The sequence below is a fragment of the Electrona antarctica genome (assembly GCF_951216825.1).
Source record: "Electrona antarctica genome assembly, chromosome: 21".
Classification (NCBI taxonomy): Eukaryota; Metazoa; Chordata; class Actinopteri; order Myctophiformes; family Myctophidae; genus Electrona; species Electrona antarctica.
Genome location: NC_136802.1, coordinates 17479712 through 17507651, shown reverse-complemented (window position 1 = coordinate 17507651; position 27940 = coordinate 17479712). Strand labels below are relative to the sequence as shown.

The window sequence follows — 27940 nt, the reverse complement described above, 5'->3', positions numbered from 1 at the left end:
GGTCTTTCCATTACACGTTGCTAATGCGCACGTTATGCGGGCTGCTATCTCTGACCCGGCCTCTGCTACTCCCCTTCTCCTCCCCCCTGTAGCTCTCCTCCAGCCGCATCTTCTCCGGGTCCGTGGTGCCTCCCCCCTCCTCTTTGGCGTCCGGCGGTTGACGCCGGGACACCTGCGTGCGGGGCGAGCTCGGCAGCACCTGCCTGACCTTGGCCACCTTGTCGAAGAAGGCGAAGTCGGCCACGTACTTTCCCGACGGCGAGAGGGAGACGACGGGCGGGAACTCGTAGCCCCACAGGATCTCGTCGGGCAGGTAGGAGGTGCGCACCTGGCAGGTGGCGGAGGTGGGCTCCACTGTGGCACTCAGGATCACCAGCAGCTCAAAGTCGGCCACCTCCGGGTCGGTCCAGCCGCCACCTATAGATAATAAAATAAAATCACACCCGTGATGTGAAGTGAGGGGCGTTCTTATCATCGTACATCATCATACATCATCTCATTCCGGCCAATCAGAATCTGCGTCCTCACCTTCGTCATCAATGTTTGTGTTGCGCAAGGATTGTTATTTGATCCTATAGTATAGAGTAGACACAGCCTAATCCTTCTGTCTGACATAGCTCCAGTCCACCGAATACACACACAAAAAAACAAGTCTGTCTTCTCTTCAGGCAAATATTAGTTGCTGACTATGGGAAAGTGGATAAAACGGAACAATTACGGCTATTCTATGTGATCACTATTTATTTAATGTATTATATGAGTCATATAACTAATTCAACAGCAATATTTGGTTTCTCTTCCATTCACTGAGCTTCCCCTGAAACTGGGGATGCCCGCCTGTCACTTTGAAGACCTCTGGTCTAGACTCAACATTTCTTTGAAGACTTTAACATTTAGAAGAACTGGGGTAAATGAATAATGTGGTTTACAGGGATATTTAGTGTGTGTGTGTGTGTGGGGGGGGGTGAGGAATCTGAGGATAGGCAGGCGGGATACCCTGCCAGGGTGTTTTTGCCTTATTTGAGGATCCCAAAATCTCCAAAACACAAATAAACCCACGTACCACCCTCATCCTTCGCGGAAAAGGCAACACACAAACTACATGATATTCTGCTGCACAAGCAATTTCCATTCATCATCACACAACCCACATTACACAGAGGACATGCTAGAAGGCATACGACCTCAAACAAACACACACCTGCATCAACAGGCCTCACTCAGAATTCAGACTCGGTCATCTGTCCAAACAGCCCTCAATCTAACCCAGACCTAGTAACCGCTCTCATTCAGGCAACAACACAGGGTTTCGTAAAACTATGTAATGCACTTCCCATTGCAATTAGAACTGCAGACTCACTCCCAATCTTCCGCCATCGTCGGAAAACCCACCTCTTCAGACTCCATCTTCGCCCGTAGCACTTGCCGTATACAGCACTTGCCCTATAGCCTCAGCGAACTTACAGGCGTATGCAAAGGCTAAACTTATGTAACTTAGATAGAATTGTATGTAGACTATAGTGTGTACGCATAGTTTCATTATATAGCTATTCCACTGTTAGGTTCTTAGCTTACGTATGATTCATGATGACTATTTTGATGTATTACCATTTTTGTTCTTGCTTACTGTAAATCGCTCTGGATTAAGAGCGTCTGCCAAATGCCTAAATTGTACACTGAGAGACAGACGGGTAATATGTACTACTAGACAGACACACAAGAGCAGTGACAGAGACGGATAGATAGTAAGACAGATACCGGTATATCACAACCCCCCCCCCCCCCCCCCCCCCCCACACACACACACACACACACACACACAGAACACACACACAAAGGATATAAGGATAAAGGTTACAGTGCATGGCGAGATTGGCGACAGAGTGATGTTCTATCGTTCTAGTCCACTACATGGTTGGATAGCCCGGACACTAGTGCTCTTCTAGACTCCTCTCCTGTCCCTTGGTCACGCCATGACTTCACCACAACATGTCATAGAAACATTCACACTCGGCTGGCAGGGTAAGCTAGCGTTCAACGTTCCTAACAGCGATACAAAGTCTCCATACAAGAACGCAACCGTATGGGGTGTCCCGGCATAAGAGTAACTTCACAGGGAGGAGCAGTGCTAACTATAAGCCCCTGAGCGGATTAGCACTGTGGAGTTCTGTTCGGTCAAGGACATCGACATCAAAGTGCGCCCCAAGAATCAAACGTTTTGGGATGGTGGTCAACCCGTAACAGACGGGCACCATGCAAGATGAATCTCTGCTGCATCTATGTGACTAAGATAGGATATATATTTGTCTGTTGTCACTGTCAGGAAGAATGCATGTATCATTCTTCATAGTCTATATCTATCATTTATAGTATCTTTTCGTATATTGTTTTATATTGTATTCATCTGTGGGACAATGTCTGTAAAAGAAGCAAAAATAAACTTCACAAATAGAACTCTTGTGGGCTCACGAGAGCTTGTAGATCAGCTATTCACGCTACTTTCGAGAGAGAGAGAGGGGGGGAGAGAGAGAGAGAGAGAGAGAGAGTTATAACTTTATTTTTACTGCAGGGCAGACAGACACTGCATACGAGAGTGTTGCGGAGAAAAATAGCAAATCTACTGCAGAAGTTTTGTTTTTGTTCTCTCAGAAGGTGTCTTTTCGACATAATATCCGATTGTAGATTTATAACAGACAACCAGACCAAATGAGGCATTTAGATTTGGTATACCATCAAACTTTACACTATTAGAGTAGGGATTTACTGTATGGAACAGACAGAGGCTATTAGCCTATATATCATTGATACTATCAGGAGAACGGAACACAGTCCCTCGCAATATTATAACTAGAGCTAATTCAACTCAAATTGTGGATTAAGTATAGAGGGACGCATTGTAAACCAGAGAGGGTCAAAACGAGTGTGCTGTATAGGAATGCAGAGAGGGTGGAGAGAGATATACGGGGAGAGGAAGAGAGAGAGAGACATAGCGAGATGGAGTGAGATGAATGGAAACAAGAAATGGAGGGGCGGAAATAAGGGACGTTTAGGTTACAGAGGAGCAGACACGGTGATGAGAGGAAGTGCAGAGAAGAGAGATGTAGAAAGATAAAGATTAAGACAACTTTATTGTCCATTAAATTTACATAAAATGGAAATTTGTCTTCGGCACACCGGCAGTCAGTTTACAACAATTAAAAATGATACTACAAAACTGATTATATTAAAACTGATAATACACAAATGCAATAAAATACTATATAAATGCATTCACAAAGGAAAAGAAAAGACAAAGGAAAGAGTAGCCTACTGATCCTTTTCACAGCAGATGTCTTGACAGGGAAACAGCTGAAGGTTACGACATTAACTGTGCGTGTGTTTCATTTATTTGTGACTGTGTGCCAGCATGGACAGCTCCTGTACAGTTACAGTAACGCCACACTCAACATTCAAGGGCCAATTGGGGCCGCAGCCCAGGGACCCTTTGCTCTCAGGGGCTGGTCTCAACTGGACTGCGCAGTACTTGGTTTTAGGCCCTGAAAAGGGCTCCTGCATGGGGACCTTCATTGGCTGTTGATTGTGTTAAATTTAGGTAAAAAATATGCAAAAAACCACAGAAAAAACCCGAACATTTCGTGTGCACGCGTCCTACAGGCCCCCCCCAAACAATACTGGTCCAGGGGCCCTTGTGGGGGTTAATCCGTCCCTTTGCACCTACATAAAACCCATTATTACCTTCAGCTGTGTTTACCTGTCAAAATGGCTGCTGGGAAAAGGGTCCGCAATTGGATGAAGAGTGTAGCACAGACCACAAAGTCAAGTCAAGTCAACTCGATCCGGAGACTATAAATGGCAATATTAACAAAATGGGCCTGGTCAGCAAATGGGTAGGAAATATAGCGATCAGCACTCATCAGCTGTTACTGAGATGTCTGTAGTGCTGTAACGGGATCTGTGCAGAACTGCACCCTGGACTGTATGCCATTGTGTTCTAATGAGGGGGCGTCTCTGGCAATCTCTTACACACACATTCCATGCCGAGAGACCTCTTCTACTCTTGTGCCAACCCGGCCCATAGATAGCCATGGGCGGGCAAATGTACAGCACGTGATTGGAGCTACAGTGCAAGCGCGTGAGTGAGCACACAGACACGCACGCTCAAAGCCTACTATCACACTATAATCCTACTATAAAATAGAGAAAACTCTGTCTGTCCTCAGTCCACGTTTCTACATTTTCTCCTCAGTGGGGTGACCAATCAATCTGGAACTGCACATGGGCTGGTTAATTTAATCAAATGAATTTGAATTTCCACATGGGCATTGACCATTGGTTGGGCATATGCAGGATTCTGACAAAGCAGATTTTTCACTTTTCCCAAATGTATGGATATATATGAATTTGAGTATACGCTGTGTGTATTTGAGGAGGTGCACACGTCCCAATCACTGTAACCGTCTGAGATTAGGGCTTTCACTTCTAGTGTTTAAAAAAAAAATTATGATATTTGTACATTTAAAAACTGTGTACATTGGTGACAATAGAGCGTTGCAGTCCCGCCCCCTACCATGGACCAGGAAATGATTCTCCGTTAATTTTCCTCATAGACATTTCAGAAAGTATTTATTTAAAGACGTTTACGCCGCGGACAAAGCCAACTCGAGTCGTGACAACTCATGACAACACAAACAATATTTTGGACCAAACAAATAATTACAAAGAAGAAAAACAACAAAAAAAGTGTTGTAACCTGCCGTTTTTTTCTTCTTTCTAATTATTTGTTCGGCCCAAAAAATTGTGTTTGTTGTCATGAGGAATACGAGACATCTCACCCCGGTGAGATGTCCCAAAAGTGAAGACATCTCACCCCGGAAAGTGAAGACATCTCACCCCTAAAAAAGCAGGGGTGAGATGTCTTCACGTTTAGGGGTGAGTTGTCTGGACAACTCACCAAAAGTGGCTTTAGGGGTGAGTTGTCTTGTTACCGTCATGAGTTGTCACGACTCGAGTTGGCTTTGTCCGCGGCGTCTTTAAATAAATACTTTTTGAAATGTCTATGGGAAAAATGCATTGGGATTCATTTCCTGGTCCATGGTAGGGGGCGGGACTGCGACGCTCTATAATCTAGCATTCTAGCTGATCTTGAGGCCTACAAAAAGGGGGGGGGGGGGGGGGGGGGAATCATCTTATCAACTAGTCAACTAGTACCAACAAGGTCGACTAGTGGATTTACTAGTCGACTAGTTGCTTAAAGCCCTATCTGAGATGTGCAGAAGGATCATGGGGGGTGCACTTGTTTTGGTTGACGTGATAACCTGTTCCATCTACTACAGGGGTTCTCAACGTTTTTGGCCGGGGACCCCCGGAAATGCTTTGGCAATGTCTCGGGACCCCCCGCGCTATTGAGAAATAGCAGATCTACAAGCTCATAGCGCTTTTTAAGTAATTTGGGGACCCCCTAAAATAATTTGGCGACCCCCCGAGGGGTCGCGACCATAGAGTATATATATAATAGAGACTGAACTGGCGCGAAGCTCCGCCCCCCCAGCTATTCATGTCAGTGGAAGTTGCTCAGTGGCGTTTTGAAGCACCCGGAAGACTGCCGGAAGTCCCTCCCAGGACCTCAACTTTGAGGTCCTGGGTGACGTAGGGCAACCGGGCGCTCAACGTTAAAGCCCAGCTGCACGGGGTTTCCCGGTCATGAATCCACGGGTCCGCCTGTAGTCCCTCCTCCTACCACTAGGACCCAGAGCTTCAACGTTGAATAGCATCACTGGCCCCTTGGTCGCGACCCACGGGTTGAGAACCCCTGATCTACTACACCTACGGCCTACCAACGCCACACTCGTCAGGCACTGAGTGCTCCTTTAACCCATTTAGACCTGAGACCAGATTCTGCTAAATGTCTTCTAAATCATGACAGTTTCCTGAAAAATCTTATGTTTCTATGTCAGTGGTGATCAAACATTTTCACGTCAAGGACCCCAAAAATTATATGCAATTGGCTGCCGACCCCCATCTGAAAATATATTGTTCCAGCGACCCCCCCCCCCCCCAAGCAAAGATTTGAGTTAAACAAAGTTCGCTCTGAAAGAATAATTATATATTCTAAGATTTGCACTCATTTTCACGATTTTTCAATAGCTATAACATAATTGGCTTATGTTTTAGAAGATGAACAGATTACGTTTTTTTTGTTTAAGGAAGCACCTGCATGTGCAGACAGACTACCTTGTGGATGTGAGATGACGCTTGTGGTTGATAAACATGACGAACACCTCCTAATTAGCCCTTCACTCAATCCCACCCCATAAAGCGATTGTCCAATAAATGTTGTTGAACATTTACACGGCTTAACGTCGGGAAAGTTACACAACTGAACCAGGTGATGGCAAATTGGCAATAATACTGTAATGACCGTAGTTTTATCGCGCAACATGAAAACTCCTGTCGGCCCGTCGTTAAAAGTAGATTTTTCCCTCTGTCATTTCCTCTTATTTCTAGTTTATTTAAACATTGCCCAGTACATAGCCTATAACTGCAGGCCTGGTTGACTAGATTGTGAAGACAATTTGAAGGTTTTGCTTCTGAAATGATCCATTATTTATATGGAGAAATCCTGTCTTAACATGCATCTCAATGGGTGAGAAGGACAGCTTGACCTGTCTCTTCGCTGCCTATTTGACAAGGACTGGTTGGGGAGGGACTTAGCGAAGGGCTAATTGTATCGTTCTTTTGCTTCTACAACTGTGACTGGAGGAATTTGTGACATGGAGCATGTGTTGGATGTTTTTGTTTTTGTTTAAAGTGGACCGGGTTGCAAGGAAGGAAGGAAGGAAAGGACGAAGGAAGCAAGTGAGGAAGGAAGGAAATATAGGGAAGGAATGGAGAGGAGGAACAAAGAAGGCTGAGGAAAGGGGAGACAAGAGGGCAACATAGGAGTTGATGTATGACCTTTGGCAGCCCAGGCTCTGAGGGGGCTCCTGTCATCTATGATGTGGTAGAAGGTGAGGGGGATGATGAGGAAGGGGCTGTCGCTGGATGTGTCCACCTGGAAGGGCACGTTCCTCTGGTCCAGTCGCACAGTCTCCCCTTCCTTGGTCAAGGAGGTCTGGAGCAACTTCCCTGTAACCTGGTGAGCAGAGGTGGGAGTCAGTCACTGAATAGAGCGTTTGATCACAATCTCAATATTATAAGATTCTGAATTAAACATGCCACATATCAGTGAGTGAGTTAGGGAGACGCAAAAGTGGAAAATGACAAAAAGTTAATACAGTTAAACACTTAGTTAAACTACATGTACAGTACATTATTTTTGTGAAACACATTTATACATAAGTTGTGAAGTAGGCTATTTTCATTTGGCCGTTGCCCACAAGCATTCCAGTTTGTCAGCATACACTGTATGTGAAGAAGGTGCCATGTACAGTTGGTGTTTCCTATAGTTTGGCTCCATTAAACACCACATTGCGATTTCTGCAGCTTCGTTCACAGTCTACTCTGCATACCTATAGTAACTTGCTGTTTTTCATTTATTGAGAAATCCTGATAAATTATTAATGTTAATGCAAAGTTATTAGGCATTCTAAAGCATTCTACGGACAACATGTATAGTATGAGCTGACAGTATGTGTAAAGCAATAAATGAACTACATCACCAATAATCATAAATTAACACACTGTGTGCTACCACCCCAGGCCAGAACCAGTGCCAGAAAAATGCGTGAAAACCCAAAGAAGAAGAAAGGCTCCCCGACTAACCACGTGGTGAAGCCCCCATACAGTTGTTGTTATTAGTAGGTATGGAGCGCCCAGCGGTAGCATCAGCTTTAGCTCATCTTGTTTTCAGGTTTTATAAGATCCTAAAGACCCCAGATTGTCTCATTTGGAGCAGAACAAGGACAAATAAGCGCGCGTGCAAGTCAGATCCGTATGTAGCTGTCTAACATGTAAAACCTGTGTAACCCCCGGAAAAATAGAGATATGCGGAGAAATAAAGATTCACGCACGGAGCTTACGCACAACCTGTGCACTGCACCCGCGCTCGGTGTAGCCAGTAAAAAGGGTCTTTTAAAAAAATTAAATTTGAATTACTGAAACGGAATCCCACGTTCTTGGCATAGATTCGGTTAAGGGTTATATTAAATCATTATCCTATATTACAATTGAAAACATGTGCCCAAAAGCACGCACAGGAACAAAAGGCACCAGCTACTACGTCACTGACACGCTGCAACACGCTGCAACACACACTGCAACAACACACTAACACGACACAGCCTTACCCTCCGCGTCGATCCACGGCTATCTCCTCATGTCGCGCCGCACGGCCACACTCGACACCAGCCGCGTAACAATTGTCATCGCACTGCCACTAAAGCCGGCTCCCGTCCACACTCGCAAACAATACCAATATCAATAATAAACACAAACACGCCACAAGCACCGACACCCCCGCCTAATTTGTTGCCACGTCTATGAAAACAAGCACCGAAAAAATGCCATTCAACACGCTACTTACACACACTACCACTCGCTTACAATACGCGGACCTGGCAACACTACATTCTCTCTCCCATTTGCTCAGAGCCCACCACGTGACCCACACAGGGAGGGAGACGATTGCGTGATGCTTCTATGTACAGGATTCTATAGGTCACCACTTTTGGTGTGACACACATACGGCTTCTGTTTACTAATATGCGTTGTCAACACGTGCTGAGTTGACAAACATTGACCGATTTCGGAGAAGACTGATAGTTTCTCCTTTACTACTTAGGCTGTGGAAGTATTCACACTAGGCAACTTTTGCATTTATTGGCATTGCCAATTTGGGGAGAAAAGGAGGACGAGGAGGTGATCAAGCTCCACAACACCACATTGGTAGGTAGCCTCAAGGCTGCATTTATTTGCCTTCTTTTTCCTCTCGAGGCTGCATGGGATGATGTGAACCCCTCCAGCAGGCTAGGGAGCACCGCTCCGGTTAGCGGAAAATGACCGCGGGGTGCGGGTTGCCAGGTTTTTTTATAAGTAAAGTATTTACATTCAATTAAAAAAACATATATATATATAATACATTTTAATTTACGTCATATTTAGCGGCATTTCGACCAAATTTCTCTGTTCTTTGTCAATGGCAAATATTGAGACGTGTGGGGACTAAAGCTGTATATAGGAGGGCCCTCAAACACATTATTTCATAACTTTTCATCGTGCTCCTAAAACAAAATGTGGCATTGCCAATTTGGGGAGAAAAGGAGGACGAGGAGGTGATCAAGCTCCACAACACCACATTGGGAGGTAGCCTCAAGGCTGCATTTATTTGCCTTCTTTTTCCTCTCGAGGCTGCATGGGATGATGTGAACCCCTCCAGCAGGCTAGGGAGCACCGCTCCGGTTAGCGGAAAATGACCGCGGGGTGCGGGTTGCCAGGTTTTTTTATAAGTAAAGTATTTACATTCAATTAAAAAAACATATATATATAATACATTTTAATTTACGTCATATTTAGCGGCATTTCGACCTAATTTCTCTGTTCTTTGTCAATGGCAAATATTGAGACGTGTGGGGACTAAAGCTGTATATAGGAGGGCCCTCAAACACATTATTTCATAACTTTTCATCGTGCTCCTAAAAAAAAATGTGTGCTACTAGCCGCAATTAAATACACAGTTAAAATAATAAGAAATTTGCGCCAACGACTGCGTCGACACCTGGCGTGGAACAAACGGGACGAACCGAGGCGCATATATGGATAACAACACTACACGCGCGCTGCAACACAAAACAGCTGCATACAACGCGTGTCACTGTGCACTTCTGTATCTGTGGACTTCTGTATCGCAACGCGGGCCAACGCAACTCTGGGATGAGCGGGCCGAAGGCCCGCGAAATTCTAGTATAATACAAATGATTAAAATCATCAAAACAATGATTAAAAACATAAAAAATATATCAAAAATAATTTTCACATACAGTACATATTTCAGAGTCGATTTGAGTCGATAGACACACACACACACACACACACACACACACACACACACACACACACACACACACACACACACACACACACACACACACACACACACACAGACAGACATGCATGGGATTCTTTTCTTGCCCACTTTCCCACGCACGCAGTGTGTATACCTGACATCCCAGCAGCAGGCTTTTGCGCATGTTGGCCACTCTGATCATGAGGCAGGTCTGTCCCTCATGACTGGACACCACCGCATGCTGACTGAACTTCACTGTCTCTCCTCTTTTCTTGGGCCTTGCCACCTTTAAGACACAAACAGACAGAAACATTCACTCAAAATATCACAATAACACATTTTTTCTACACTCCCTCTGCCAACCTGGGGAGAGCAACGGACTGACCTCATGCTTCCTTCCTGCATGAAGAGTCCAAGCCGCTTCTTTTCACCTGACAGGGGGGAGTTTCCCCAGTTGGACGGGAAGGAACACGTTATTCATATATATTCCTGATAGATAGATATCTGAGTGAGTGACTGACTGACTGTCATTCATTCATTACGCTCTAACGGGGGGGCTCCACTGGGGGGCTCCACTGGGGACTGAACGGAACTGTACCGTGGGCGGAGCGGAACGGAAGCAGCTAGGTGGCTCCATCGACAATTCGTCCGTCCCACGGGGAGTTCCGTATTTACTGTTTTTTTTCCCCTCTGAAGGAGAGGCGAATGGCTGTGTAACCCCCGCGTACATGCGGAAAAATAGAGCGCTTGCATTTAAAAAAAGATTCACGCGCGGAGCTTATACGCACAAACTGTGCACTGCACCCGCACTCGGTGTAGCCAGGTTCCATTGATTATACTGGCAGCAGGGGCGTTACTAGCGCGACGCAGACAATGTGACTGCGTGGGGGCCCAGAGGCAAGGGGGGCACACGGCCGCCCACCCATGCCAAATTATAAACACACAGAGATGCAATGACAGTTGAGTTGAACAAAGTTTGGTGGGGCCTGGTGGTGGCTGCTGCACACACAGCCACACACCAGTCCATACCATATGCATAGCACACATGTGCCCCGCCTCCCTCCCAACAGCTCTCCTCTAGTAGAGTGTAGCCGAGGTCCCAGGCTGTAGGCTAATAACGTGAAGGAAGTCCGAGATTGTGCAGTGGGCTTTCTCAGTCTCGAGTCCCGACAGTCCCGAGTCCCCCCCCCCCAGGGTGCTATATACCTTGGCGAGGAAGGTCCCAGTGATGAAGATCTCCAACACCATGGTGATGACCAGCTGGAGGATGAGGAGGATGATGGCGAAGGGGCACTCCTCCGTGATGCAGCGGAAACCGTAGCCGATGGTGGTCTGGGACTCCAGGGAGAAGAGGAACGCTCCTGTCAGGGTCTTCACCTCCATCACGCACGGCGTGTGGTTGGCCGGAGGGTCAAACTCTGGACAGACCAAATAAAATGTCAAGATTTCCAAAAGGCTATAAATACAATACAATACAAAAGAATCGGTGCAACAGTTCCTTCGAACTAATTGATTTAATAAATATATTTAATCGGTTTTGATTATTTGGGGAGAATGTGTTTTTTTTATAGTAAACAAATAAACTAAAATACATAAAATGACAGATCAAAGCTCTCAAGGTCGTATCCCAATGTGTACACCATGGTATGATGAAATAAATAAAAATGTTCACTGGTTGATATATTAAAAATATAAAATATATATTTTTAAAACGCAGTTCTCAGTTATTCAGCTGATTGAAAATAATCGATAGTTATAGCCCTGTGGCCACTGGCCACACACATTTGAAAGGGTTTTCTGAATAAACCACTGTATAGCTCCACATTTCAGGACAATAATGAAACTAGATTCTCTGTGGAGAACACAAGATGGTTGACTCGTCAGGGGAAGTGTACAGGACGAGGCCATGTGAAAGTAGGGGAAGTGTACAGGACGAGGCCATGTGAAAGTATAAAGGGTCAGGTTTTGGGGAGTCTAATTCAATTAGCTACCACAGAACATTGAGACTCTGTTGCGTCTTGGCCTGAACGTTCTATTGGCATCTTTCCCTCTGGCACTGGACTTTAAACTCTGATCTACCATGATGTACCATTCACACGCTACACATCTATCTGTGTGTCTGTCTGTCACCATCCTCCTTGTCGTGCACATGAACTACACGTTTTGGCTTTTCCTCAAACAAATAGATCCTCTCTCTGGGATTATATACGTTGTCATTGTCATACAATAAAAAGGATGGACGACAAAAAGTCAATCTACTTCATTAGGATAAACACAAAAGACGTTGTCTTTCTATCACAGACGGCCGTAACTGAGTGGGTAGAAAGGTCGTCTAGTAATCTGAAGGTCACTGGTTTGAATAGACCCTTGGCTCGCCCAGCCACATGTGTCAAAGTGCAAGTGCAAGACACTTGGAGGGGGGGTGGGGGGAGGGAGAGGTATGTATGAGAGTGTTTTGATGTCACTAAAGTAGAAAATGGATCAGAAAATAAACACATTGCTTAATAAAAGTGTGCCTGTAGTGAGACTGTCAGGTGAAAAGAAGATGGTGGCTTGACGGCCCGGGTATCGGAGGAGACCCGAGGCTGTCTTCACCCTCCCAATGACTTATTGTGGGGGTTAGCAGAGATGGCGTACTTGTAGAGAGGCTGGGGAATTGGGAATTGGCTTATTTATCAAATTGGGACATGAAGGGGAGAAAATGTTTGTTTTTTTTGTCTGGGTTCAACAACATAGTCTTTTCATTATTTGCCTGCCCCTGAGATCTCTGAGATCTATATATATACAGTATATATATATTTTGAAAAGAAAAGAAAGAAAGAACAAAAGTGTGCCTGTGCTAGAGAACACTTCACCCCTAACAGCTCCCAACCGGGCGCTCATCAAAAAGCCATCTGAGCAAGCCCTCTGTTGGGTGAATGAAGACAAGTTAAAGTGTGTGTGACCCTCACCCACTCACCCAGTAAATCTCCGTGCACCATGGCTATCAGGTACCACAGCACCCCGAACAGGAACCAGGTCCCCGCAAAGGTGAGGGAGAACAGGAAGAGCTTGTAGCGCCACTGCATGTCCAGGAAGGTGGTCCAGAGGTCGCGCATGTACAGCGCCCCGCGGCCGCTGACGTGCTGGATTTTCACGTTGCTCCGGCCATCTTTGGAGAGGACGCGCCGCCGCCTCCGCAGCGCAGAGGGCCCTAACGTCCCACCGGCAGCTCCGCCTCCTCCTCCGGTCGCCGTCGTCCCCAGCAGGGGCTTGGTGATGTCAGTCTGCGTCTGGGAGTGGCACACCTTCTGCGGGGAGGAGCCCTCTGACGAGGGTGGGGTGGTGGCCGTGGTCATGACTGGAGTAGTGAGAGGGGGGGGGAGGGGGGGGACAGGAGACGTGGATAGTGTTATGATTTATGACCTCGGTGACAAAACATCTATCTGCATAAGCATATTGATAACCATGGCATGATGATTGTCCACTACTGTATTGGCGGGAATATGATGAGATGGATGCTTGTTCCTGCTCATTCTGTTCTTATCTTTGTTTCCATAATCTGCTAGGGATGTCATAGATCCACTGTTCTTTCTTACCGTATATATTTCTCTCTGTGAGTGTGTGTGTGTGTGTGTGTGTGTGTGTGTGTGTGTGTGTGTGTGTGTGTGTGTGTGTGGAAGATATGATACTTGTGTAATACTTTGTTGTGTTAGCATATGTTCTCATATGTAATCTGCTAGGGATGTCATAGATCCACTGTTCTTTCTTACCGTATATATTTCTCTCTGTGTGTGTGTGTGTGTGTGTGTGTGTGTGTGTGTGTGTGTGTGTGTGTGTGTGTGTGTGTGTGTGTGTGTGTGTGTGTGTGTGTGTGTGGAAGATATGATACTTGTGTAATACTTTGTTGTGTTAGCATATGTTCTCCGCGACTCGACGGAACCTCACCCACCACCCCAAGGTTTAGATGGAGACTTCTAGAGGCCTTATAGATGGTCACACCAAATCACAACAAATAGAGGAAGGAAGAGAAGGTGGTAGGAAGTGAGGCATAGGGACAGTAGGCGAAAACAAAATGGGGAAAGCGTGGAATTAAGGACAGCAGGAAGAGAGGTGAGAGGAAATGGGACAGTAGGCGAAGGAGGAAAACATCGAGGGACAAATAATGGCCAATAAAGAGGGAAATTGGAAGAGAGGAGAGGAAGTAAGGAAATAGTACAGAAGGTGAAAGGGGGGGGGGTGGGGGGGTGCGAGACTCAAGGAAGAGAGGGGAAGGATCCAAGAGGGACATTATAGGTGAGGTGAGAAGGAGTAAAGGTGAAAGGGAGGAAGAGAAGGTGGTGCAAGGAAAGTAGGGGGGAAAGGAGACAAGATGATAAGAGCAGTATAGGTTGGAGGGTAAAACATGCAAGAAGATAAGAGCAGTATAGGGGTTGGAGGGTAAGAAGATAAGAGCAGTATAGGGGTTGGAGGGTAAAACATGCAAGCAAATAACCCATCATTGAGAAATGGAGAAATGAATGAAAAGAAATAAAGGGAAAGGAACAATTTGATTGAGCCGAGCATGACACAAAACAATGGCAGCGTACGTAGTGTGAAGCATTTGGTATAGGAGAGGAGAGAAACATTTAGAGAGAAAGGGGGAAAGAGAGAGAAAAAAAGAGGGCTTATATAAATGACAAACATTTTTCAAGCAGACAGAAGCAGTGCTGTGCCTGTCCGAGGTGGTCAATTTAAGACCTGTTGTCCTTTCACTCTCCTCGCATCGGTATAGCAGCTGGCCCTTTCAAAATAAAGGACACCCTTTCAGCCGGGGCGTCACAGCTGCTCTTTCACATTAAGAGTGCAGCGCTGTCGGCTCACTCACGTGTCGTATGCATTGCTCACACACACACACACACACACACACACACACACACACACACACGTGTGTGCGCGCGTGTGTGTGTGCGCGCGTGCGCACACACACACACACACACACACACACACACACACACACACACACACACACGGCAGCTGAATTTGAGATGTGGGCTTCACTCACTATAGTGGCTTTTTCACGATCCAAAAAAAATCAAGAAAGGAGGGCTTTCAGTTTAGAATGGAAGCTTCTGGGAGCAGCCTCTGCTGTCTCCTTTCCATGACCAATGTACCATGATGTACCACTGTCTGAACCCTTTAAAACCGGGAAAGCATCTGTGTAACCACTTCTTTGACCATTATAGCAGATAGCAAAATAGCAGATATACAATCTCATAGCGCGTCACTTCATGCTGCGCTTTGAGCTTGTAGATCTGCTATTTCTGTGGTGGCAGAGTGGTGGGGCTTACCACACCTGCACAAAATCTCTGCATAACCTAATTTCAAATGCATTATGGTTTGCATCAGCAACAGCAAGTGAAAGCAAATGTATTTGATGATTCTTTTATAGTTTTAAATTGAAATTATGACCTGCTAGTAAGGGCCGTTGTACCCTGAACAGCTCAACAGTGTGTCTGTATAGAAACAATTTGAAGAATAATTGCTGACTGCACATAAACACAGTACAAGGTCACTTTACCACAGTGAATATGTTGGTGTGTCAGGGCAGGGGATCAAGTGGTTTGAAGTGTTTGCGATGCACAAAGTCAAGAGTGTCTTTACTAAATATCCCCTGAATGCCATGTACACCTATTGTCACTGCAGGGCTATCCTCTGTGCATGCATCCCCAACTTGAGATTCAACTTTAGTTGTTTTGAGTGAGTGAAATCCATTGTCATAGAAGCTGACAACATTTGCAGTTTCAAGACGGAGTTAGAATAGAGAAAGAAAGAAACGAGGAAGAAATATCAATATAATGCGAGCAATGGTGATACATTATAAAGTGCATGTTTAAACATAGCAACACTAGGCAGTTAAAATAACAGGAGGTATAGAATCGTGTCTCTCGTGCATGAATAGCAATCACATGAGACAGAAATTATTCCAGTGTACAGTAATATAAGGGGAGGAATATTGTAGCAGGTAAAAGAGCTGGCAGACTAGAATAATTATCTTGTGCAGATGAGTCATTATTTAGAAACAGATGATATCAAACATGTCGGTATAAGTCTATGACACTTTACCCTCATCTCTCCCCCCCCCCCTACTCGTGCGTTGGTTAAATGGCCCTTTTGTCTGAACCTGCCTCTGCTTTCCGGAGCCAATATAGGAAGAAATATAGCTGACTAAAACAAAAGCCAGAAAGCTAAGGCGTTCTGCTACGCTCTGACCTCTCGCTCTCTCTCATTCACAGAGCCTCTGCTTCTCTTTCTCTTGACCAACTCTTGCTCTCTCTCTCTCTCTCTCCCCCTCTCACTCACTCACTCACTTACCGAATTACACTCTCTATCTACCCACTTCCTTACTCTTTCCCTCTCTCACTCCCTTTCCTAAATATTTTCTCTCATCCAACTCTGTCTCTCTGTGCCTCCACACACACTCTCTCCTCTCCTCTCCTTTCCTTTCCTCTCCTCCCTCCTCTCTCTCTCTCTCACTCTGTGCTAGAGCTCACACTATGTGAATGAATAGAGATCTGTGTGGATGACTGTGCTCTGAATACTAAGAGGTGAAAGGAGGGCGGGGGGGCAGAGGAGGCGGGGTCAAGGGGGAAGCGCGTGTGATTGGCCGTGCACATACACAGCTGAACTCTGAACCCCATGCGGTCCCTGCCTACACATACAGTAAAGACAATATGCTCATGTATTGGATGCATAGAGTCCGAGGCCTCTCAGTCAATACATACCACTTATTGTGTGCAGTGAAGGAATTAGCGTTCACTTAAAGGGCAACTTTGCCAATTGTTGCACACAAACCCTGTTTTAATGAAGTTGAGGGCATAACAAACATAATGTTGGAGTGTGTTCTCTGTTTTGTCTGCATTTTTGATATTTTTAACCCGATGATCATCGTACAGAATGTCACCTTGTTAAAGGGGCATTCCACTAATTTTCATTAATATACCTTAGAGCTGTCCCCCCATTCTGTGTTTCCTAGAACTGGAGGTCTGAAAAAAATCATTAACATGGTGAATCACGCGACATACCAAAGCCTACACGGGTTGTGTAGTCGACACGCTGTGATTGGCCAGTCGCTGTGATTGACAGCCTAACCTTAACCCTAACCCTAACCTTAACCTCAGTAAAACTATACCTAAACCTAACCCTAAACCTAACCTTAACCTCAGTAAACTTAACGTGCCCGGAGGCGCGGTTATAAACACATTAAATGACGGAGAATTCTGTCAGAAGCAGACAAAGGTTGGCAGGTGATTGACATCAACGGGAGGAAAAGGTCTTGCTGGAACTACAGTATAAACATGAGCACCGAAATCATGTTCAACACTGAAAAAACAAAACACACTCCAACATCATACATGTTTACTATCGTAATGTATAATAATACATCCTAATGTTGGATATTGTGAACATTATATATTGCTAATCTCAATCAGCAATTAACTGAAGGTAGGCTATCAAATAAAAGTAGAGGAGTATAAAGTATATATACTATATATATACTAGCGGAAAATGAAAATACTCTACTTGAGTACTTAGTTACTTTCCTCCACTGGGTGGAAAGTAACTAAAGTAATGTGTTAGGCCTATGGTGTACAGTACGTTGATGCTAGGCTGGGGCCAGTTTGCTTTGATCAATTAAGGGTTTCCAGTTCTCAGAGGAAGTAGCTGTACACGAGCAGAAATAGTTTGGGCTGCGCTCCTAACGTTAAAGTTAGGTAAAAGATCCGGGCACTCAATACTTTCATGTTTTATCCAGTTTGATCCAGAAGTACCTCTGATGCTTTTAACCACTTTTAACTATTGTTTCTCCTGTGAGCACCTGGTTGTGTTGTTGTTGTTGTTGTTGATGTTTTTTCTAAAGTTATTTCTTATCTTAAAAGTAACGTTTAGCATATCAACAGACTGGGCTTATGGAGACCGAAGCAAGGTTACTTCCTCTGAGAAGCGGAACCAAAGTCTGAAAAAGACCAGGTGTTCCATACTGCAGTGCAGTGGTTTTCAACCTTTTTAATATCAAAGCCAGGTCCATTATTTATTCTGCATAAATAACGGACCACCATTTGATGGGATTTAGCCTCTCGGACCCAAAAACGAAAGAATATTTTTTGTCCACAATTCCATGCTGTTGGCAAACGTTGATCAAAATAACAATTCTTCTACATTCTCTAATTGTGTAGACTTGTTTAATAATAATGTAACTCTTGAGAGCATAAATTGATACCACATGGACCCGTACAGGTCCATTTGGTTTCATTTTAAGAGTTAAAGATCTATAAGGGTCCATTTGGTTACCAACTCTCCATCATTTAATTAGCTGGGGACCATACCTGGAACCCCCTCAAGGACCATTGGTTGAAAAACACTGCTGTAGTGAAACTGGTAGAGCGAGGTTAGTGTGACGCTATATTTTAGAGTCTAAAGGCTGATCCTGGTACTCTGTGAGGAAAAGCTTAGCATGCAGGATACATCCTTAGATACATGTATAAAACCAGGCCCATACAGAGAGCACTGAGGGGGCAGCTAGGGGCCCAAACCCAAGAAAACGGCACATCAAATTTTGGGGGTGGTCTTTTGGGTACAGGCTTTAGTTCCGACATACTATTGGTCCGACTCGACAACCTACCTCAAACCCTAACCTAACCATGTGCTGCTCCGCAAGCACGGAGCAGCGCATGTTCGCCTTAACGCATGTTCACCAACCTTAATCCGATCGTCGCATGTCGGTCCTATGGTTTGTCGGATAAGCGTGCGCACCCCGGTCTTTCTGTGGGGTCCGTCCCTACTAGTGCCATTTCACACCAGAATTGTAGTGGCTCTACATTGGATTTCTTATGCTAATGGAGCAAGATGTTCCATGATAACTTGGGCCATGTAATTGGACAGTAAATTTAGCAATATATTCTCATTACAATGTAAACATTAAAATATATAATATTGATGTGCCACTCCCCAACCCCCCCTCTGTCTGCACGTGCCTGTATAATACTGGGTTTTATTGGTTGTCAGGGAGACGTCACAAACAATCAGCGGACAGGCTCCGGGGTCTCAGGAATCAGGAAGAAAAGTGAATGGCAATTATGTCATGTTTTGGCACAGATCAAAGCATGTTGGCGAGGAGGACATTTACTGTATATAGTTACATGGTGACTATATTATGGTCTGGGCAGACAGCAGAAACTGTACCAAAATTAGTAGGGGATTTATTTGAACTGTTATTTGCATTAAGATGAGGGGAACAATTGGTGTTAATTTTGAGACATTTAAGCTGTTTGTTATAGTATTTATTTATGGCAAGTCTGCACATACACTACAGTAGTTGCTCTGTGCACATCAGTGGGTATGGTTTATAATAATAATAATAATAATAATACATTAACTGTGTGTGCGCGCGTGCATATGTGTGCGTGCGTGCGTGCGCGTTAGGTGTAGGTGTGCCCATGAGCAAGCACTACTACTACTTGGCTCGTTTGTTCATTAATGCATCACAAAAAGACACTGGGGATGGGGAAGCGTGCCGTCACTCTCACACGCACTCTTGGCATTCAAATGATCACTCCGGATTTTTGCAGCGCACGTCAAGGTTGGTGTCTTTTCCTCTCTCTCTCTCTGTCTTTCTTTCTTTCTGTGTATCCGTCACGTCGTCCCTCTCCAACCCTCTGTCCCGTGTGTACAAGAATCCTTTGTTTAGGAGGAGACGGAAGAGACAAAAGCCACCATTGAAAAATACGACGGGGTTAGAGTGAAGGAGAGAGAGAGCCGGACACAGAGAGAGTTAAAGAGGGAGAGGAGTGCACGTCAGTGTCACACTGTGTGTGTGTGTGTGTGTGTGTGTGTGTGTGTGTGTGTGTGTGTGTGTGTGTGTGTGTGTGCGTGTGCGCAAGCCTGTTTGATCATGTGTGAGTATGTAATGCTTGACCTTGTGTGTGTGTGTGTGTGTGTGTGTGTGTGGGGGGGGGGGGGGTTTAGAGGAGGGGAATAATAATTGGTTGTACAGAATTGAGCGTGGAAGGGATAAATAGAGAGAGGGGGGGGGGCACAAGACAGACAGAGGCGGCTGGGGGGAGACAGCAATGAGGCAGAGAAGATGAATGAGCAAAAGACAGAGAAGGGGTAAAAATGAACAAAATAGAAAAAAAGAAGGGAGAGAGAGAAAGCGAGAGTGAAAGAGGGGAGAGGAGAGTAACAAAGAGAAAAGTGAAAATGAGTTAAAGGGCCTCTTCACCCCTCTTGCAACCAGATCTTATTTTAATGATGTTTTTGAGACAAGAAACACTTTCCTGGGATTTTTATGTGGGAAATTTGTGTTTTTTTATAGTATTTCAAAGTGTCTGTGATGTCATGGACACTGGTCTCATTGCTGGATTACTACAATCACCATAATGCTTTGCTGCACTCACCCCACCTTGTGGAGAGGTAGAGGGCTGTCTTACTGAGACAACATGTAGTCCAGGAAGGAAGTGAGGCCCGTGTCCATGACATCACTGGCACTTTGAAATACTAAAATATCTAAAAACACGTATTGCACACACAAAAAATCCCCGGGGTGAAGTGGCCCTTTAAGAGAGGAGAAAAGTTGAGAAAAGAGGAGAGGAGTAAAGCAGGCTGTGTGGAATAAAGGTAGAGGAAAGGAAACAGATTGCTGACAAAAGCGTGGTCATTAGTATTCCAGAGGAGGGTTAGCCTGTACACCGGCGCCCCAAATCCACTGTCCGCCTCTACAAAGAACCCTCCAGCACCCTGCACAGTGCGCTGAAAGGACCCCACACAGACCCAACCAACACAAACCTCAATGCATGTGCCCTCTGTCCACAAAATGCACAGTGCCCACCACAGCAGCCACCACAACGACACCAAAAGACTCACACAGCACTGTGTTGTTGAAAGGGACCCCACCACAGACCCAAAACAAACCCACTCAGTGCCCACAGCGCTTCACTGAAAGAACAGAACCTCCACACAACAAACACACACTGGATGACATCTGCTAAAGCTGCAAACCGCTGAAACGGTTTAAGTGAGCTATATAAGGTTCAAATTAAAACCAGTGTAGTGTATTACACTCTAAACCAGTTTGAAACCAAAAAACGGTTCCTTAGCCTTCCTGGCTTTCCATTCGGCCATGACATTAATGTCATTTACCTGCGGTTCTTGTTATTCGCAGTCTTATCAGGGATTAGATAGACCCGGTGGGAAGTCTTTAGTTCATGTACTGTACCGTATATCTTTCACATGTGTCTCTGGGTGTGTATGGTCTCTCTCACACGTACGCACACACACACGCACGCACGGTTTCTCTCACACGCACGCACGCACGCACGCACGCACGCACACACACGTCCCTATTTTGGGCATATTATATTAGGTGTAAATTCTTCAAAAGCCTATGCCTAAATGCTTATAGTCTGTTGTACACCGGTGGCATGCGATGAAAATGGCACATCTACAGTATACAAGCTAACAATCTGTCTGAAATACAGACAGATCTCACAGAAATATGGCGAAATAGCACAGAATTACAATTCCGTACATACATGCCTAGAAGATCCAAAAATCCGTACATATTACACGACTACTGTTTAACCACAACGGAGGCGTGGCTATCACTAGTACGGAAGTGCTATTTCACCGTGGCTGGGTCGGGCTGGGTGAGTTCGGGTTCGACATTATTTACTATTCTGTCCGAGTCGGCTCTACCGAACTTCACAATGCTCGACATGGCAACGTTGGTGTCTCCCGTTACTCAAGTTCGGTAGAGACGGCATCCCTCAGTCATTGTCCATGGGGAGGATTTCAATGTCATATATACGGATTTTGGAGTTTTTCTAGCCGTGTATGTACGGAATTGCAATTCCGTGCTATTTCACCGTATTTGGGTGAGACTGGGTAGAACAAAACAAAGCCCCACCACGGATTCTGGACCAAAACAAATCTAAATCTCATAAAACGTTTCATGTTGTGTTCAACACCACCCTGGGCTTTTACAAGATTAACAATAATTTGGAAGTTGGTGTGTAGGGAGCCGTGGTAACCAGGTGTCTGGCCGTCATCCTCGTATCTCAGCTAGTGTGTAGCAGTCAGACGAGTTACTGTGATGACCTACATGAGACAATCAGCACCAGCTGTTAGCACCATGGAAGGTGATTTATAACTGTCTGTGACGTTTAGCATGTTCTCCCAACTTGGCAGCGACTAAATGAACTGTCCCTTCTTTTATACCATACTGTAAATCAAGCCACTACTCCACTACTGTTGTGAATGAGAGAGAGAGAGGGAGTGAGTGAGAAGGAAACTTGGGATTTCTCAATGAGAAAGTGTGTAGTCTTTGTTAGTAACAGAGTGCATTTTAGGTGACCAACTGTGACTACAGTATATTCCAACTTCTACAGAGAATTAAAGCGCCATGCAGTCAAAACCACAAGTCAATGTCCTTTGTTTTCCTTGCTGTTTTTTTATGATAATAGATAATAAGGCCCGGCTTAATGCATAGGTTTTAGGGGCTGCAGACCAGAGAACCAAACTCGGGCATGCAGGCACCAAATGCAAACACCTGGCCAAAAAAATAAAGAAAGACTGGACTAAGTAACGCCACCTAAATACTGTCTGGGGGTTCTGCCGAAATAGTGCTACAGGTGTGTAAATGCATCATGTGACGATCAATAAAACGATTGCTATTACAACTGTTGTTTTCACATTTCTAAAGCCGTAAGACTTTACGCGTAGATTGTTCGCCCCCCCGACACCAATCACACGACACAACAAAATCACAGGCCTACACGAATATATAAATTATTATTATTTATAATAATAATAATAATAGGAGCACCTACGTCCCAGGCAAAACGAAACGACAAAAACATTGTACCACTGCTGATAAAGATAGCATGAGTCTGTCCCTGCTATTACAACTGTTACTGCTGCGCTGTGCTTACTGCTGTGCTGTACTCCACTGAACTCCATCACCCCTTCCTTCCAGCCTACTGTAATACTACTGAGAGTGTAAAAAATGGACCCAAATGAACCCATCACACTTCATCTATGGTGATCACGGATTTTATGGCTGTGGCTGTCAGTATAAATTATGTGTCATTTAATGAAGTCACAGGATGTGTCTCTCTTGAGTTACAGACCCTTATGTGTTCATTTGGTCCCTATAACTCTGTGGTTCTCAAACTTTTTCATGTCGTGGACCCCTAAATTAATGTGTATTTCGCCATGGAGTGGACCCCCATCTGAATAATGATTTTCAAAGAATGTCAATTGTTTTTTAAAATAGCTGATAGGTGTATATAGAGCCCTGGGGTCATCACTTTGAGAACACCTGCATTGGACCGTGGACACCCTCAGAGTTACAGCCACAGGATCCATTTGGTTCCTAACTATAGATAATTTGTCTGGGGACCCCCTGGAACCCCCTCAAGGACCCCTGGGGGTCCCCGGATCCCAGTTTGAGAACCAATGCTATAACTATAACTATAGCTATAACTGCATTCACACGGGCTCAGGGAAGCGGTAGACGGAAAACCGGAAGTAATTTTAGTGGATGGGAACAGGACGTTAAACTGGACGAGGCGGCACGGTAGCCCGGTGGTCAGAACCAGCGACGGTGCCGTTCAATGTTACGGATGTTACGTAGCTCCATATCGCCGGACAAATATCAGCATATACCGTAGATCTACGGCAATTAATAAATACCACGCTTAGCGCCAATAACGTATAGATCTACGACAATTGGTCTTTTATAGTGCTTACGATCGATCAAGTCGATATACGTTGGCATTGGGTTGCTGGCTGATGTTGTCAACAGCGCGGGAGCGCACCATCTTGTATTGCGCATGCATCCACGCCGACTATCTGTTTCTTTCAATCGCCTTTATCTCCAATTCCTTGTCCCAGATGGCATGTCTGGTCAAAACAAGCTTTATTCCACGGCCCATAGCCGACGCTGTGATGGTCTCGATGAGACTTTCTCGCCGTCGAATCGCAGGACCAGGAGTGGATGCGACAACACACACAGTAGTATAGTAATATTTGTAACATCCGGTTGCAGGTTTTGGCTCTTCAAAATAAGGGTTGAACGGGGGGAAATCCTGGCGTGAATCTAATCTAATCCCGGCGGCCAAAGGGTTCAACTGCATGGGGAACCCCCTGGAACCCTTTCAAGGACCCCTGTGTGCCCCTGGACCTCATGTTGAGAACCACTGCTAACTTATAGGTAATTTATGGTAATGGGTGATGAAATGGATATAATAGGCTCTCCTAAAACTCTTTTCATACGTGTTTGAAATAAATTATTTGAATCTCTGGCCTGATTGCGTCATCCGTCTCCAAATGCCTCTCAATTAGATCAGCGGAACTATAGTCAATGAATTGAATGTCAGCGGGAGTTCTCCTGATTGTTTTAATGGCATTAGCATAACGAGGTGGATTATTTACTCTCTCATCACCACAAACCACCTGACTTCAATGACATGGTGTTTCCATCACAGAAAGGTTGTCGATTGGAGCTTATCTTCAAATAAGTTACAGTATGTCGAGACTTTGACTTTTTTTACCCTCCAAGCCAAATCTCTTATAATGTTCAGAATGTTCTCCTATTTTGATCGAATATTCACCTGTTTTGAGATTATGACACGCCCAGAATAGGGATGCTAGGGTTCATGTATGCTAGGGTTCATAGAATCCTGCACACTGCCTTCACTTAACAGCAAAACATGGTTTATTGCAGGTACAATATTTTGGTCGCTCAGTCAGACCTTCATCAGGGTTCATGTGGTTAGGTTACAACTTATAGGCTTCTTAAACCCTCCCTACTTACTTGGTCTTTTTTCCCTCTACAATAACAGATGCATAACAGACATTGGGCCCTATCTTACCCCTTTTCCCTAAACTTATTTGCCATTTTTACTATTTTGAAAAACCTTTTAAAATAGTTCAACTAGCCGATCTACATCAACACGTTGTGAGCTTGTAGATCGGCTATTTGAACTATTTAAAAAAAGGTTTTTCAAAATAGTAAAAAAATGGCAAATGTAGGGATAAGGGGTCCAAGATATAGGGCTCCATCTTGCGTTACCCCTTATCCCTAAACTTATTTGCCATTTTTTACTATTTTAAAACATTTAAAAATAGTTCAACTAGCCAATCTATACATCGACACGTTGTTAGCTTGTAGATCGGCTATTTGTACTATTTTAAAATGTTTTAAAAAATGGCAAATAAGTTTAGGGATAAGGGGTAAGGGGTGGCGCAAGATATAGGGCATATGGGGCTCCATTTTCGTCACCGCTAAACCCCTTATCCCTAAACGTCTTTGCTTTTTGTCTCCACCAGGCCGAAGGCATGGGGAGAGAGTATGTTTTGCACTCCGTCCGTGTGTGTGTCCGTCCGTCCGTGTGTGTGTCCGTCCTTCCGTCCGTCCGTTACCAGCTAATCTCCGGCACCGTTAACCCGGTCGATGCCAAACTTTGCACACACACTCCCTGGATGGCAACGATGAACCTCTGCCCCACATTTTCCAGAACGGCCTGTTATAGCGCCACCATGAGGCAGCTTTTCACATTTTTACATAAAACTGCACCGATCTGCGTGAAACGTTGCATGCACACTCCCTAGAGGCCAAGGACAAACCTTTGACCTGCATTTTCCGCATCTGCCTTTTATAGCGCCACCAGGAGGCCGACTTTTGTAAAACACATTTTTTGTTATTACTCTTCCAGATTCTGTTCAAAAATCTCACAAATCGTTACACATTATCTCTATGGTCATGTGCTCAAGTCGGATCTGTCCGATATTTCATATTCCATCCTAATTGGCTATAATTGGCTTTCACAGTTTGCAAGATTGCCCCGTTTTGAACAAAAGCCTCAAATCATGAACGCAGCATGCAATTTACGTGAAATCTTTCACACATTTTCTTACTAGGCTGAGGAATATATCCCACCCTTTTCACATTGGCCTGTTATAGCGCCACCAACAGGTTGATTTGTGTTCCTCAACAAAATGAAGAAAACTGTTGCAAAAAACAACACTAGTCCTAAACATTTTGCCAAACATCTCACACAGTCCTATCCTCCTGGTGGAGACCTGTGCCCAGAAGGGCACTTTTTCTAGTTTTTACTATTTTGAAAGACATTTTTGAAAAGTTCAACTAGCCTCTACATTGACACGTTGTGAGCTTGTAGACTGGCCATTTTAACTATTCAAAAATGTTTTGCAAATAGTAAAAAAAGGCAAAGAAGTTTAGGGATAAGGGGTTTAGCGGTGACGAGCCCATAGTCTCTAAAGCTTACAACGGTCATCATGGTAGGGTTCAAGTGGTTCAAAGGTCATCACACACATGTCCTTTACCTCTCCTGTCTACATATCTCTCTTCTATAATGAGTCTGACCGCTATTGTTGCTGTGTGCATACCAAATTAGTTTAATCGGACATGATTTGACATGATATGTTGAATAGATGTGTGTGAGAGAGAGCTTTGTGGCATCAGGCCATTTGTGGGTATTATCTATTATTGTTATAGAGCAGTGGTTCTCAAAGTTGGTTCTGAGGACCCACAGGGGTCCAAATACATCATAATTTAGGGATCCTTCTTGACATGAAAACGTTTGAGAATCAATGTTAAAGACATATAGGGCACTTAATTGCTAAGCTGTATAGTGAATAGAATAGTGCATGTCATTGCTTTAACTTTTCATCTGGGATGTGATGGTCTTGTTGCTGCAGCAGCAGCACCATGAGGCACCATCACTGGTCATAATGATGCACATGGTGTGATGGGAGGTCTTTCCACAGGTAGCAGGTTGGCTAATATATACCTTTCATTACCCCTACCTACTACTGCACTGGTTCCCAAACAAACATCTACCTACTACTGCACTTGTTCCCAAACAAACATCTTTGGGTCACGGACCAATTTTTTGTGGGTCGCAAGTCAATCATTTTCATATTCATTCAGATGAAGACTCAATGTTAATCTATATAAAGGCTTGACTGGGACCTTACAAAGTTCCTATACATTTTTATTTTAGCTATTGTTATTTTAAGAGTTTCAAAAACTAACTTTTTTTTTGTCTTTTCATGAATGAAAAACAAAAGTCAAACATTTTTCAAAAGAATTGCATACAAAATCAAAGAAATTCCATTTTTTTAAATAGTGAAAATATAGCTGATCAACAAGCTCACAACACATCTTGAGCTTGTAGATCTGCTATTGTCACTATAGTTTGGGTCCGGGGGTCTGTCTGTCTCGAGCTAAAATTTTGGGAACCACTGAATTCTATACTCTGATCCTATTGCATTGCAATCTCTCTTGCATTGTATTGTGGACATGTTTGAGAGAATGTGTGTTCCCCCACAAGCAAATCATAAGATGCACTGCATGCCTACTGTACTTCTGCAGGTGTAACGGCCTGAAAGAGACTGTAAAGATGTTCATCATCACACTTGTTTCTATATTTTTTTCTTCCAAATTCCAATCCAATCTGTCCTATGGGTTTAGAATCAACTGAAAGATTAGTCAGTGCTGTTTGGGATTTTGAGAATATCCAAAACAACTCAATCAAAGACTGTGCTTTGTTTAGGCTGTTAATCCCATTACACATTAGACAGAGTTCAGACCTGAAACTATGAGGCCTTGAATAATAAATTGTGCTGCTGATGTTGTCTCTCTTACCTTATTGTTGACCTTGTTGTGTGGCGTTCACGCAGAGTGCATGCAGTTCTGATACTTCGAGGTCTGTTGATTTTACGGTCCAAATGAATACATAAACACAAAGCAATTGTTGCCTAGCAGTTGTTGCCTAAAGTTCTGCGTTTTTTTTAAATGAACAAACAGACGTCACGGTGCGGAGATTTGCGCACTTGTTGCCAACTCTGCCATGATGAAGCGCGCGCTGTTGGCGAGACGTTTTGCATGCGTTATCA

At 44.5% G+C, this 27940-nt stretch overlaps 1 protein-coding gene across 1 annotated transcript; it reads right to left on the bottom strand.

The window, feature by feature from the left end:
* Window positions 1-10: 10 nt before the first annotated feature.
* Window positions 11-27940, bottom strand: kcnj10a (potassium inwardly rectifying channel subfamily J member 10a; the record flags this gene model as incomplete). Its single annotated transcript, XM_079491588.1, has 6 exons — window positions 27690-27940; window positions 12960-13340; window positions 11207-11418; window positions 10155-10286; window positions 6955-7132; window positions 11-417 (listed from the first exon to the last, which is right to left on the bottom strand). Exons 2-6 carry the CDS (start codon window positions 13336-13338, stop codon window positions 11-13), a joined length of 1308 nt encoding a protein of 435 aa, XP_079347714.1. The 5' UTR covers window positions 13339-13340; window positions 27690-27940.